We start from the raw sequence: 12,033 nt of genomic DNA, 5'->3' as shown, positions 1-12,033 counted from the left end.
CAGTCTTTCTGGAGTAGCAATAAGGTAAAAGGCATTATACGATGATGAAGAGCTCTGTAGCATCAAAGTTATATCTGATAAAGTGTAAAATTGACTTCAGAGTGCATGGACATTACAGAGGCTGGCATGAGAGATTTTGTGTGATGGATCTGTAACTGCAGTTATGGGTGAAAAAAAAACCCAGACAGTTGGATGAGAGAATTAAAATGTTTTCTTTTGTTGTCAATTTTCAGTGGAAAGTTGTACTCTGGAATATTTACTTGCCCAACAAAACATTTGCTATTGAGTGGCAGAGCCATTCAGATGTGGTTTTACACAAATGGAACACACTTGGAAAAAAACTATTTGGACTTCCAGATGTACTTGGATAGGCCCAGTATCTGTTCAAAGAATCAAATTCTCCCCGTGAATCACCTGTTTTGCTTTTTTAGTGCTTCCCTCTTGTCCTTATGCATACAGCCTCCCTCAGTGTCACCAGGATACCCACCTGCTCCCTTGTACCTCTCCTGGCAGTTTCAGATGGGAAAGCTGAGGGTGTTGAACTTCCAGCCAAGCAGCTTCAGTGACCACAGCCAAATCCTCCCCCAGGTGTGAGCTGGAACCAGATCAACAGGCCAGATCCCTGTCCTGCTGTCTAGAACTGAAAGGATCTCTGGGAGAGACAGGGAAGTTGACAACACGTGGGAATGTGTAAAAACCAGAGGCTATTTATCTTTTTACACTCTTCTGTGCCTGCTTATGAAGATCAATAAAATTGTGAAAAATTAAGCCAAGCAGACTTTTTATTTTTAGCATGTCTTAGAGGATAGCACCCCCTCACCAGTATTTTCATGCTGGTAGAAAAGCTATTGTTAATAGAAAGGGAAGAAATACTGTTCTAGGGGGTGGAAATTTGCAAGCTGCAAAACTGACCCAGGTTCTGAAGTGGACAGGACTCATTATTTCCTGAATGCCATGTTCACAGCAAGAAAATCCTGATAGTTAAAAGCAAGACACTCTTATATATATATAAGCTGCCTGTTTCACTGATAAGGTCTCCTTTCCTGCTGATTAGGTTTGAAATTTGTGGTTGTTTACCCCCATCCAGCAGCCAAGCCCCAGGCAGCTGCTCACTCACTTCCCCACCAGCAGGATCAGGGTGAGAATGGAAGGGTAAGAGCTGGAAAACTCATGCGTTGAGATAAAGACCAGTTTAACAGGGAAAGCAAAAACCAGACACCCAAATAAATAAAAGCAAATAATTAATTCATTGTTCCTCATGGGCAGCTGCTGTTCAGCCACCTCCAGGACAGCAGGGCTCCATCATACATGGTGGTGATACGGGGACACAAACGCCATCACTCCAAATGTCTCCCAGCTTCCTCCTTCTTCCCCTACGTTATAAACTGAGCATGATGTCCCAAGGTCCGGAATATCCCTTTGGTCACTCTGGGTCACCTGTCCCAGCTGTGTCTCCTCCCAAGCTCCCAAACTGCACTCCCAAATTCCCAGCCAGTGTGGCAGTATGGAAAGCAGAACAGGCCTTGGCTCTGTGCAAACCCTGCTCAGCAGCAACAAACACATCTCCATATTACCAACCCTGTGTTCAGCACAACTCCAAAACACAGCTCCACACAGGTTACTGTGAAGAAAGGTAATTCTACCAGCCGAAAGCGGCACGAAGTGTACAAGCCCTCACACCAAGAGCGTTCTGACTTCAGTCTCGGTGTGTCCCCCACTTGGCAGCGCAGGCTGCGCTCAGGCTGGGCGGCGGAGCGACCAGAGAGGCACAGCTTAATTTAGTGCCTATGGAGGAGGGCGGGACGTGCAGGCGGTGAGAGAAGAACTGATTCTCCTGGAAAGCACCTCCTGCCGCCGTGCAATCCGACAGACGGACACAGGGACAGGAGACCGAGGACAAGAATGGGAACCGACGGGCGCCCTGACACCACAGCGCATGCGCGCGGAGGAGCCACGGCCACACGGAGCGCGCGTCCCCGCGGCCGCCCCGCCCCGCGCACGCGCAGCCGCGCCGCCTCGGCGGCTTCCGGGCGCGTTGGGGCCGCCCCGCCCTCTCTGCTGCCGCCGCCATCATGGTACGTGCGGCCATGCCCCGCTCCGCCGGCCCCGCCGCTTCCCGCCGTGCTCCCGCCGCGCTCCCGCCGCTTCCAGCCCCTTCCCTCTGCCGCCCCAGCGCTCCCGCCCGCGCCTCCCTGCGCCGGCACCCGCGGTGGCGGCGGCGGGAAGCCCGCGCCCGCTTCGGCCGCGGTGGGCCGGGGCCGCGCTCCGCGTGTTGTGCGGGCTCGGGCAGGGCCGGGCTCGGAGCGCCGCGGGAACGCGGCCGCTGTGCTCAAGCGTGGGGGTTTCGTGCGGTCCGAAAGCTTTGCAGGAGCTGAAGGGAACTTAGAGGAACGATGGGGTAGGAGTGTGTACAGGAGCATGCGGGGATGGCTTCAAACCGAAAGAGATTAGGTTTAGATTAGATAGTAGGAAATAATTCTTTACTGTGGGGTTGTTGAAGCACTGGAACAGGTTGTGCAGAGAAATTGTGGATGCCCCATCCCTAGAATTTTTAAAAACCTGGATGGAGCTCTGAGGAAGCTGGTGAAGTGGAAAATGTCCCTGCCTACGGCAGGGGGTTGAGACTAGGTGATCTTTAAGGTCTCTGTCCAACCCAAACCATTCTGTGATTTTTTTGGGGAGTTATTTTAAAGGCTCTCAGAACCTTGAATCTGAAGATGGCCTTGGGTGTGTTCTTGCCTAACTCTGTCCATTCCTTCCCTCCCAGGTGTTCAAGCGCTTCGTGGAGATCGGCAGAGTTGCCTTCATCTCCTTCGGGCCGCACGCTGGCAAGCTGGTGGCCATCGTGGATGTTATTGACCAAAATAGGGTAAGTTGTGAGTGCTGCCTCTCTATTTCCTCCTTTCTGCCTTAACAGAGGCTTGTATGCTAAGGCTGTGTGTATTGACTTCAATAGAAATTCTGTTTTCAAATAAGCAGTTGATAGAAGGGTAGGATTTAACAGCTGTCGTATTTGATACCTTTAGGAGCACGCTTTTGCCCGCCAGCAAGTGATACATCCCCCTCTCTGCTGTGTTTCCTTGGTGTAGAAGTGGACAAGGGATATCAGTTGGAATCTAAACTTATTAATTAAATGGCATTAATGTATGTGTAAAGTGACTGTTTGGGGCTGGGGACTCTTCCTGTGCACATCTTAGTTTTGTCTAGCTTTTTTTTTTTTTAATTCAGTTTGTTTTTTTGTCAAAGGCAGGCCTTCAAATTTTCTTTTTCTGTAAAGCCTGGGTTGTACAGGCAAGATTTAACTATCTCCATTTCTGTCTGCTTAATATGTATTTCAGTTTGGGATGAGTGTTGTCAAGATACTGTTCATATTTTATTAGGAAGCAGCTGTCTAAATCAAATGCAGTGAGAAATCTGCTGCAACCCCCCCATATTTGTTTCCGTTTTTCAGGCACTGGTGGATGGCCCCTGCAGTGGTGTCAGGAGGCAGGCCATGCCCTTCAAGTGCATGCAGCTGACTGACTTTGTCCTGAAGTTCCCACACAGGTGAGCTGACATCTTTCTTGACCTGTCTGAAAAAGCCCCCATGCTGTCACTTGATGGCTGATCCTTGCTAAGTCTAGAAGGTTCAAACAGTAGTGGATTAACAGTAAAAATTTGGCATACTGTGATATCATAGTTGAATATATTTAGGTTTTCATTGCCATTGTTGGCTGATAGCTGCTGTTGAGGAGCAGAGGAAGTCTCACAGGTAGTTCTGTGGTGGATGGTGTGGGGGAAAGCAGTGTAAATGCTGCTGCAGCTTTGCTTTTGCTACTGCTTCAGTCACCTTCAGGCATTAAATAGGCTCCCTGCCTACAGAACTACACTGAAATTGCAGGAGGCTGAACCCATTCTGTTCTTTTAGCTCAGTTAATGAATTTCTGTAATTTAGAATCAGAAAAGGGCAGTGCTTCTGATCCTGAAGCAGTGCTAGGAGCAGCTGCTCATTTGAACAGTGAGGTGGCTTGGGAGCAGATCCCAGAGGTCCACGGTCAGTGGCACGGGGTCTGGTTCGGTGGCCTGTCACCTGTGGTGTCCCCCAAGGTTCAGTACTGGGCCCAGTATTGTTTAACTTACTCATCAGGGACTTGGATGAAGGGGCAGATGCCTCCTTAGCAAGTTCATTGGTGACACAAAGCTGGGAGGAGTGGCTGATATCCCAGAGTGCTGTGCTGCCATTCAAAAGGATCTCAGCAGGTTGGAGAGACAGGCAGAGAGGAAACTTTGGAAGTTCTACAAGGGCAGGTGCAGGGTCCTGCAGCTGGGGAACAGTAATCCCGAGCACCTGCACAGGCTTCAGGCCAACTTGCTGGAAAGAGCTCTGCAGAGAAGGACCTGAGGGTTCTGGTGTACAACAAGCTGTCCCTGAGCCAGCAGTGTCCTTGTGGCCAAGAGGGCCAGTGGTGTCCTGGGGGTGTAAGGAGGAGTGCAGCCAGCAGGATGAGGGAGGTGATGCTGCTCTGGTAAGGCTGCACCTGGAGTGCTGTGTCCACTTCTGGGCTCCTCAGGACAAGAGAGGTGTGGATCTCCTGGAGCTCAAGTGGCTGAGCACTGAGCAGGTTGCCCAGAGAGGTGGTGGAGTCTCCCTCACTGGAGATACTCAGGAACCCCTGGACACAATCCTATGCTGTGTGCTCTGGGAAGGCCCTGCTTGAGCAGGGAGGTTGGAGTTGGTGACCTCCCTGTGGTTCCTTCCAACGGGACCCATTCTGTGATTCTGTCAGCGCTAGCACAGCACTTATTCAACAGAATGTTAATTAGGCCACAGAGATGCACGTGACATTGACTTGAGGTGTCTGAAGTAATGTAGTAGAGTCATCTTCCCTTGAATGAAATTTGGGAGGCCAGCATCAGGGAGAACCTTTTTTTTTTAATAAAGACTGAATGTGATTTTGTGACTGTTCCCATGCAGCGCTCGTCAGAAGTGTGTGCGACTTGCCTGGGAGAAGGAAAATATAAATGAGAAATGGTCAGCGACAAGATGGGCAAAGAAGATTGAGGCCCGAGAAAAGGTAACAATGTTTCACTGAATGAGGAGTACATGTACTGCTTCTGCTTTGTAAAATTAGGGACTAGTAGTCTAAAGGCTCCATGTTTTCAATAGTAAGTTAGGATTAAAGATAGACAAGGCATAGGTTTTTAACTTACCAGCTTAAACTTCCTGTATTTTAACAGTTAATGTGGTGTTGTTTCTGTAACAGCCTCTTTTCCTGCATCCTGGGATGGTGCAAAGGCCTTAAATTGTGAGCTAGTTCCAGAAGTGCAGCTAAACATCATTTGGAGATGATCAGTTACTTTAGGAATGCTTTGGAATGCTGAGTTGTACTACTTGCATATTATCAGAGTTTCATGACTGTTTGTTTTCACACAGAAAGCCAAAATGACTGACTTTGATCGCTACAAGGTGATGAAAGCAAAGAAAATGGTAAGTGTTTGAGTGCTGCTTCTTCATGGGGTTAATGCTTGTAGCTTTCACTTGAGAGTCACATCCAGTGTTAGTAGCTTACTTTCACAGCTGGCTTGGGTTATGGGATGGCACTGTGGGTGTGAATGCCTTGAATTTTCCATGCTTTTTAGTATGTCACCACTTTCTCTTCTGTAGTTGGTCAGACTTGAACTTGTATAATCCATGTGTCAGTCCTCCCAAGTTACAGCTGAGGATGGAATTGTCAGCTGATAAAATCAAATATTCTGGATGGGTAGCTGTTAGTATTTCACCCTCTAATGAAAATCATTACACTTGAAATATTGAGATGCTTGAGCTACCAGCCAGAATGATAATGTCCACTTGGTAGATTAGAACAGTTTTAGGTGGAATTTGACATTTCAGGGTGATAATGAAAAGAGGCAGAATCTGAAAGCTTAGAATTTGAATTAAGGCACACTATTTGAACTCTTGCTCTTCTCATGCTGATGAACTGTAAACATTTTCTTTTTTTTAACAGAGGAACAGAATCATCAAGCATGAAATGAAGAAGCTCCAGAGGATCGCTGCTAAAAAAGCCAAGAAGCCTGGGAAGCCAGGGAAGGCCGGGAAGGCACCAAAGGGCAAAAAGCCAGAGAAGGCACCCAAGGCTAAGAAGCCGGAGAAGGCACCAGCACCGAAAGCACAGAAGGCACAGAAATAAAATGAACTTCTCATTATGTGTAACTCTGTGTCCTTGTTCTAATTTTAAAATTACAAACATTTGATTTAAATTTAAATCATACGTTTGTTTTTATTTCTGACCAAGAGTGGTTGTCTGTCTCATTTTTTAATGTCCAATTTTTTAATGTTGGATTCTAGTATTCCCCAGGAACATGCAGAAATGCTTTTGCCATGCTGTGCCCAGTACTCGGTACACAATGCCAGTTGAAATAATTGCATTTCCAGTTATTTAAAGTAGGTCAGATCCTGACATTTAAAAGCAGTCTGCTAATGGAATTGGTTGGGAATGTACAATGTTACATGCAAAGTCTTGAGTGCAGAATATGTGAAAATAATCACACTAATGGTTTTGTATAAATTCAGGCATATGCTGAAAGGATGGATTCTGGTTAGAACTAATTTCCACTATTTAATCAAAACCATCAAGTAAAGGGGAGCATGACATAAAAATCAGTTCATCTGAAACACTGAACTGCTCAGTTTAGTCTGCATTGGAAAATGATGTTTACAAATCTCAGCGTCAGCATCCATGTAATTTCCTGTGTTTCCTACTGTAGCTTCTTGGCAGGAGTTACATTTTCTTCACATTGGAGAAATCTTGTAAAGTCTGAGGTATCTGGTAATTTAAAAGCAAATTACTTTTTTCAGTCAAATAGAAATTGAAGGAGGAAGTATCTATTTTAAACAATGAAGGTTTTGAGACCTTATTATTGTCATATACGTACTCAAATACATGTTGTCAAATACACTGATAAGCATATTTTGCTAAAAATGTGTGCTTTTAACTATTTACATGGTTAGTGCTGCCTTATTTCAGCCAGCATTAGGCATACCCAAACACTTAATAGTGTTGTCTTGAGCTATTTATATACACTTGGAAATAGAGTTCAAGCACATGGTTGATAGGAAGGGATATAACTGCTGAGGGGAAAAAAATCAGAAATTATGCAAATTGGGACTAAAAGCCATGTTCAAATGTCTGGAGACCTTGATTTTAAATTGGATTTTGAAGTGATTAAATCCACCTACTCTGAAACTCTTAACTTGAAAGTAACTTCAAAGTTCTATCAACCTGGAGGTCCTTTAAGGTGAAAGATTTGTCCCTTGGGGTTCTTGATTTTTTTATGTAGTATTGTTAAGCTTGGTTATATAAGACTGGGGAAAAAATGGTAAAAGTGCCTGTACAGAAAATAGATGTGCCTTCAATCATAAGGAGCTCAGAAATGCTTCTTGTACAGCATTTATTCGTTTATAAAGGTACTGTCTTCCCCAGAACATCTTTGCCTATGACTGCAATTTATCCAGTGCTTTCATTCCTACCACTTGGCAGCTGCTGAGGCAGCTGCAATGTTTCCAGGATATAAGGTGTACAGTAATCCCTGGGAGCTGGGATTGTCCTGGAGAGCAACTTGGTAGTGGTATAAAACATGTAGAGGGTTGTGTCTGCCCTAGCACTGCACCACGAGAGTGGGGCATTGAAAGATTTAGGCACTGCTGGGGGGAGAGAGTGTTCTCTGCCTTAAAACAGGGCTATGTAACACCACAGCTAACAAGCAGTATTTCTGTCAAACGACTGATTTTTACAATTTGGCCAAAAGGGGATGTCCTGGTTCAGGGCAAATTTTGGAGAGAAACCCCGGAGGGGCTCCTAGGAAAGCAGATTCAATTGTCCCCTCCCCTCAACCGGTTAGAGAGAAAATACCTCCTTGGAGAAAAGTGGAAAAAACCTGTTTGTTAAGCAATAAAACCTAAACAATATTAAACAATAAAACCTCTTGCTGCTCCAAAAGAGATGACAAACCCAGATGGTCCCCTGGTGGGCTGCAGTTCAGCTCACCCAGTCTGTTATCAGTCTCTGGCACTGGAAATGCCGCAGCCCAGGCCCAGCCCGGTGGGCCACAGGTGAGAGCTGCCTCTGCTCCTCTGGGTGTTCAGTCCAAAGCAGGTTTAAACAGGTCCAAAGAAAAGGAAAAAAACCCACAGTCCATAGAACTTCTTTGCCTCAGTTCGCTAAACTATCTAAAACAAAGGAGATCTCTGTCCTGCTGTCTGTCCATCCACAGACAACACAGTCCAGGAGGAGGAATGTGGAGGAGTGAGTGCAGTGTCTGAAAACAAACTTCTCTCCCCCCTTCACTCTCTGGAACAAGTCTTAAAGGTGCATAAAGAGCATAAACAGAACAAGACGACTGGGGATAAAAGCATCATAGTCAAGCCAGGACAGGGGAAAAGAGCAATAGCAGAATATATCAGGTTTTGGTACCTGCGCTGTGCATTTCTCACTGTTCACTGTGTTCCATGTGAGCAGCATCTGGTGCTCCTTTCAGCAACTCATGAAGCCTCTCTGAAATCTGTATTGTGGGCAAGCCACCCTCCTTTCAGTCCTCGGGCATTGTCCAGCCCTCAGGGCTGGTTCTTCCTTTTGGTAAAGCTAGGGGGGAGACGGAGAGCTGCAGGAGTGCAGTTTATTTCTGAAGGTCACCACACGATGGCAACGTTAGCTCTTCGTAAGGTTGTTCTAAGGCCAGGCAATTGTGCTGCCTTCCCGTGCAAGGAATGGTGCCAAACAAAAAAGATGGCACAAACACTTGAGAGCGCTGGACGTGCTCAGCCAGTTCTTTATTTTGCCTTTATAGTTGACCAAGGTGTACTTTGCTGGACTATGGATATGCTTCTTATTTTGCTTGGTGGAGCTGAGCATAGAGAAATGGGGTCTGCTGTTTGAGCTTGAAGTGAAGTCCCTGTGTTTGTTTTCTTGTATCACTTCATGCAAGATGTGTAGTGGGCTTGCTGGGGGCAGAGCAGGGCATCTACCCCATCCCTGAGATCAGCAGGTAATTGCTGTATTTCCCAAACCAATACCAGTACTTGGCAAACCCAGTTCTAATCTCTGTGCTGCAAAGTCTGGGAGGCGTGAGCAATTCCTGGAGTAGGATTGGACTCCTTGGCATGATCTGTAGTTAAAAGGTGTAAAATCTGTTATTACCATGAACCAGCCACAGTTCTGTGCCAACTGATTTGCTGGTGATGCATATTTCTTCTTGAAAAATGCTGTATTTGCATTCTTTTGTTTCTTGACTAGCATGTCTGTTTACTGTGTTTGGCATCTGAATGTGTTTCAATTTTTTTTCATTGAGATGTAATAGACCTGAAAGAGAAATCTCTGCATTTACTGATTGACTTGTGACAAATCTGGTCTAATTTGCAGCTCTATTTATTTTGTCTTGCTTCAATTATAGTGCCTCTTAAATGTTTCCAGCCCCATAAGGATTCTTTGCTTTTCTCCTGTGCACACTGCTAAAGTGTCTCTGAAAGCTCCACGTGCCTGCCTTTTATCAACATGAAGGGGTGCTAATTTCTATTCACAGCATTATTGGTATATGAGTAAATACAGCTTGCAAGGAAGTGGTAAGTGGAGCAAATTACAGGGATGACTGTGTGGTCTACTCATTTCAGGTCTTCAGCTTTTTGTTATTCTATTCTATAATTCTGGGGGGATGGAGGGGGCTGGGTTGGTTTGTTTGGGGGTTTAATCTGGGAATTTTTAATGTTGTTTTGAGTTTGAAGTTGCATGTTCTATTGTCACACTCAGGTACTTTTGAGTTTGTACTGGGATTTCCTCCACTGAAGCAGCAAGATCAGCTTTTACCAGTTTAAACACAAGACCCTTGGTTGTCCTGTAGTCCTTGTCCCTGCCTTGACACAGGCCCTGTGGGTACTGGTGGTGTACCCACACCCTTTTCCCTGCACAAGCTTCATTCCTGGGGGCTGTGCAACTTTCAGTTCATGGTGCCATTAAGTGGGAATGTGGCCCAACCTTCACTTTGTGCAGCTGTCCCTGTATTATATTCTTGTTTTAGATAAACAAAGAGTTGGTCATCTTTTCCTCATCTCCCTTTCAGAGATGATAAAACTGAGTGGGCTCCAGGCAAGTCTTTCTGGCAAACTCTCCACCTCCCCCATAAGCTTTCAGACCACTATATGCATCCAAATTAGGGACGTCTTCCACCTGCTGTCAAGTTTTTGTGCTGGTCACCAACATAAAAATTATGTCATTGTCACCAGCACAGAGCCACTTCCTCCTTCCTAAACTCCTATAACAAGAACTTGGACCTTCTTGACCAAGTTCTTGTTTTAGGAGAAATACTTTATAACATTTCCCTGGTGATCCTTGGTTGGAGGGTATTTTTCAGGTTATTAATTCTATAACTGCTCCTCACACATAGTGAGGAGAGGCCCTGACCTGCTCATCATGGCCCTCAGCAGAGCTGAGCTCTTCCCTCACATTCACTTTGGGCTGCTGGTGGAGTGCAGGTGGTGTTTCAGAGCCCTCATAAAGGTTCATGTGGCAGGAAGCTCTGCTCTAATGAAAATGAGAGATACTTCAAAAAAGTAGTGGTGTGCATATTTAAATAGCATGAAAGAATATTATCTTTGAGATCTGCTGGAGCTTTACCTAAGGATACACAGTGGGAGAGCACAACATCTGAATATTTTTCACAATAGCTCACCAGCCAAGACTTCTTATTGCCATTGTTTGAGCCTTCTGTTTACAAAGGAAGGGGCCACAGCTAGCTGTGTTATTGTCACAGTCAGGTGCTATATAAAAATATTCTAAAGAAGAGATGGAAAAGAGGCTTGAGGGCTTTGTCCTTCTTCCCTCTCTTCCTCCCTGGAATCCCTGAATAACTTTACAGGGAGGGGTTTCTTCCTTGTTTATCCTTTATTTCTTGTCTCATTCCTTGCTTGTCTCATTCACATTGCACATGTGAGTCTTAGCTAATCCTAGAATTCTCTGTGGATAATGCAAAAAAAATCAGAGTTCACGGCATAATGAAATAAATGAAGTCTGACTAGCTGAAAGTGGCATCATTTTTGCTCCGCTTGCTTGAAGCATTTTTCAAGGTCCAGGGAGAGGCTGACAAGCTGCTGCTGTTGGTGATGCATGCAGATCCTCATCCCAGATGTGAACAGGCTTCCTCAACTCCTAGACACCTGATTGTGACGTTGGAAGGAAGGATGTTCATACTGGATTTGCCAGGTCTCTGCTGGCAGTACAGCAGGTCTAGAGTGGGAGGGAAAGTTGCCCTTAAATGTCAGTGCAGGCAATTGTGACACAGGACAGTTATTCCAACAGGAGACTTGAAAGCATCAACACAATCCATGGTGCAAAATAATTTCCAGCATCCTACAGAATATTTGGGACTGTGGGTGGAAGAAAGTCCCAGTGCCATGCCACAGGATGAGAGGGCTCAGGGTCACAGGTGCTGCCAACAACCCTGGGTGGTCACTGCTCAGACAGGAAATTCAGTGTCTTCATGTCATTGGAAGGAGAGCATGCCCAACAAGCTAGACCCTGACAATCTGACCTTTCTTTCTGGCCACTCTACTCAAAACTTCTGAGAAATTCGGCTCCAGGGCTGTTGCTTTGTATCATTAGCAGGTGATACAAAGCCATCCCTGGGGGCATGGACAGGATGAATTCTCCATGCCATTCAGTTTTCTTCTCTCTTCTCCTATGCTGCTCTACTGGGAGTGACAAAGGTTCACAGCCCACTCCTGTCTGAAGGTTCCCAGAACCTAATCCTCTGATTATTAGAAACCTTCTAATTGTCAACCTAAATTTATTCATGACCAATTTATAACCAGGAGGCTCCACTTCTTGCTTCCATAACTGCAGGGCTGTCAGGAAAGATTCATGAGCCCATATGTTGGCCAGACCCTGTTTTCAGCAGCCACAATTCGAAGCTCTCAGATTAAATTCTGCCTGATTGCTCCATGTGTTGATGCATCCACTTTCCCCCATTCCTGGCATCACAGAGGACTTTCCCTGGTGCAAAGGT

At 45.7% G+C, this 12,033-nt stretch overlaps 1 protein-coding gene across 1 annotated transcript; it reads left to right on the top strand.

The window, feature by feature from the left end:
* Nucleotides 1–2,015: 2,015 nt before the first annotated feature.
* Nucleotides 2,016–6,246, top strand: RPL14 (ribosomal protein L14). The gene is made up of 6 exons (XM_036378974.2): nt 2,016–2,075; nt 2,768–2,869; nt 3,452–3,546; nt 4,955–5,054; nt 5,414–5,467; nt 5,988–6,246. The coding sequence occupies exons 1-6, from the start codon at nt 2,073–2,075 to the stop codon at nt 6,168–6,170; spliced, it is 537 nt and encodes a 178-aa protein (XP_036234867.1). The 5' UTR covers nt 2,016–2,072; the 3' UTR covers nt 6,171–6,246.
* Nucleotides 6,247–12,033: the final 5,787 nt, after the last annotated feature.

The sequence above is a fragment of the Molothrus ater genome, chromosome 1 (genome assembly GCF_012460135.2).
Source record: "Molothrus ater isolate BHLD 08-10-18 breed brown headed cowbird chromosome 1, BPBGC_Mater_1.1, whole genome shotgun sequence".
In the NCBI taxonomy this organism is placed as follows: domain Eukaryota; kingdom Metazoa; phylum Chordata; class Aves; order Passeriformes; family Icteridae; genus Molothrus; species Molothrus ater.
This window is presented reverse-complemented; position numbering and strand designations above follow the sequence as displayed.

Bases quoted from the DNA above. Each gene is read 5' to 3' on its own strand.
- RPL14 (XM_036378974.2), top strand. The intron at 2,870-3,451 runs GTAAGTTGTGAG...TCCGTTTTTCAG, and splicing joins ATGTTATTGACCAAAATAGG to GCACTGGTGGATGGCCCCTG. The intron at 5,055-5,413 runs GTAACAATGTTT...GTTTTCACACAG, and splicing joins AGATTGAGGCCCGAGAAAAG to AAAGCCAAAATGACTGACTT.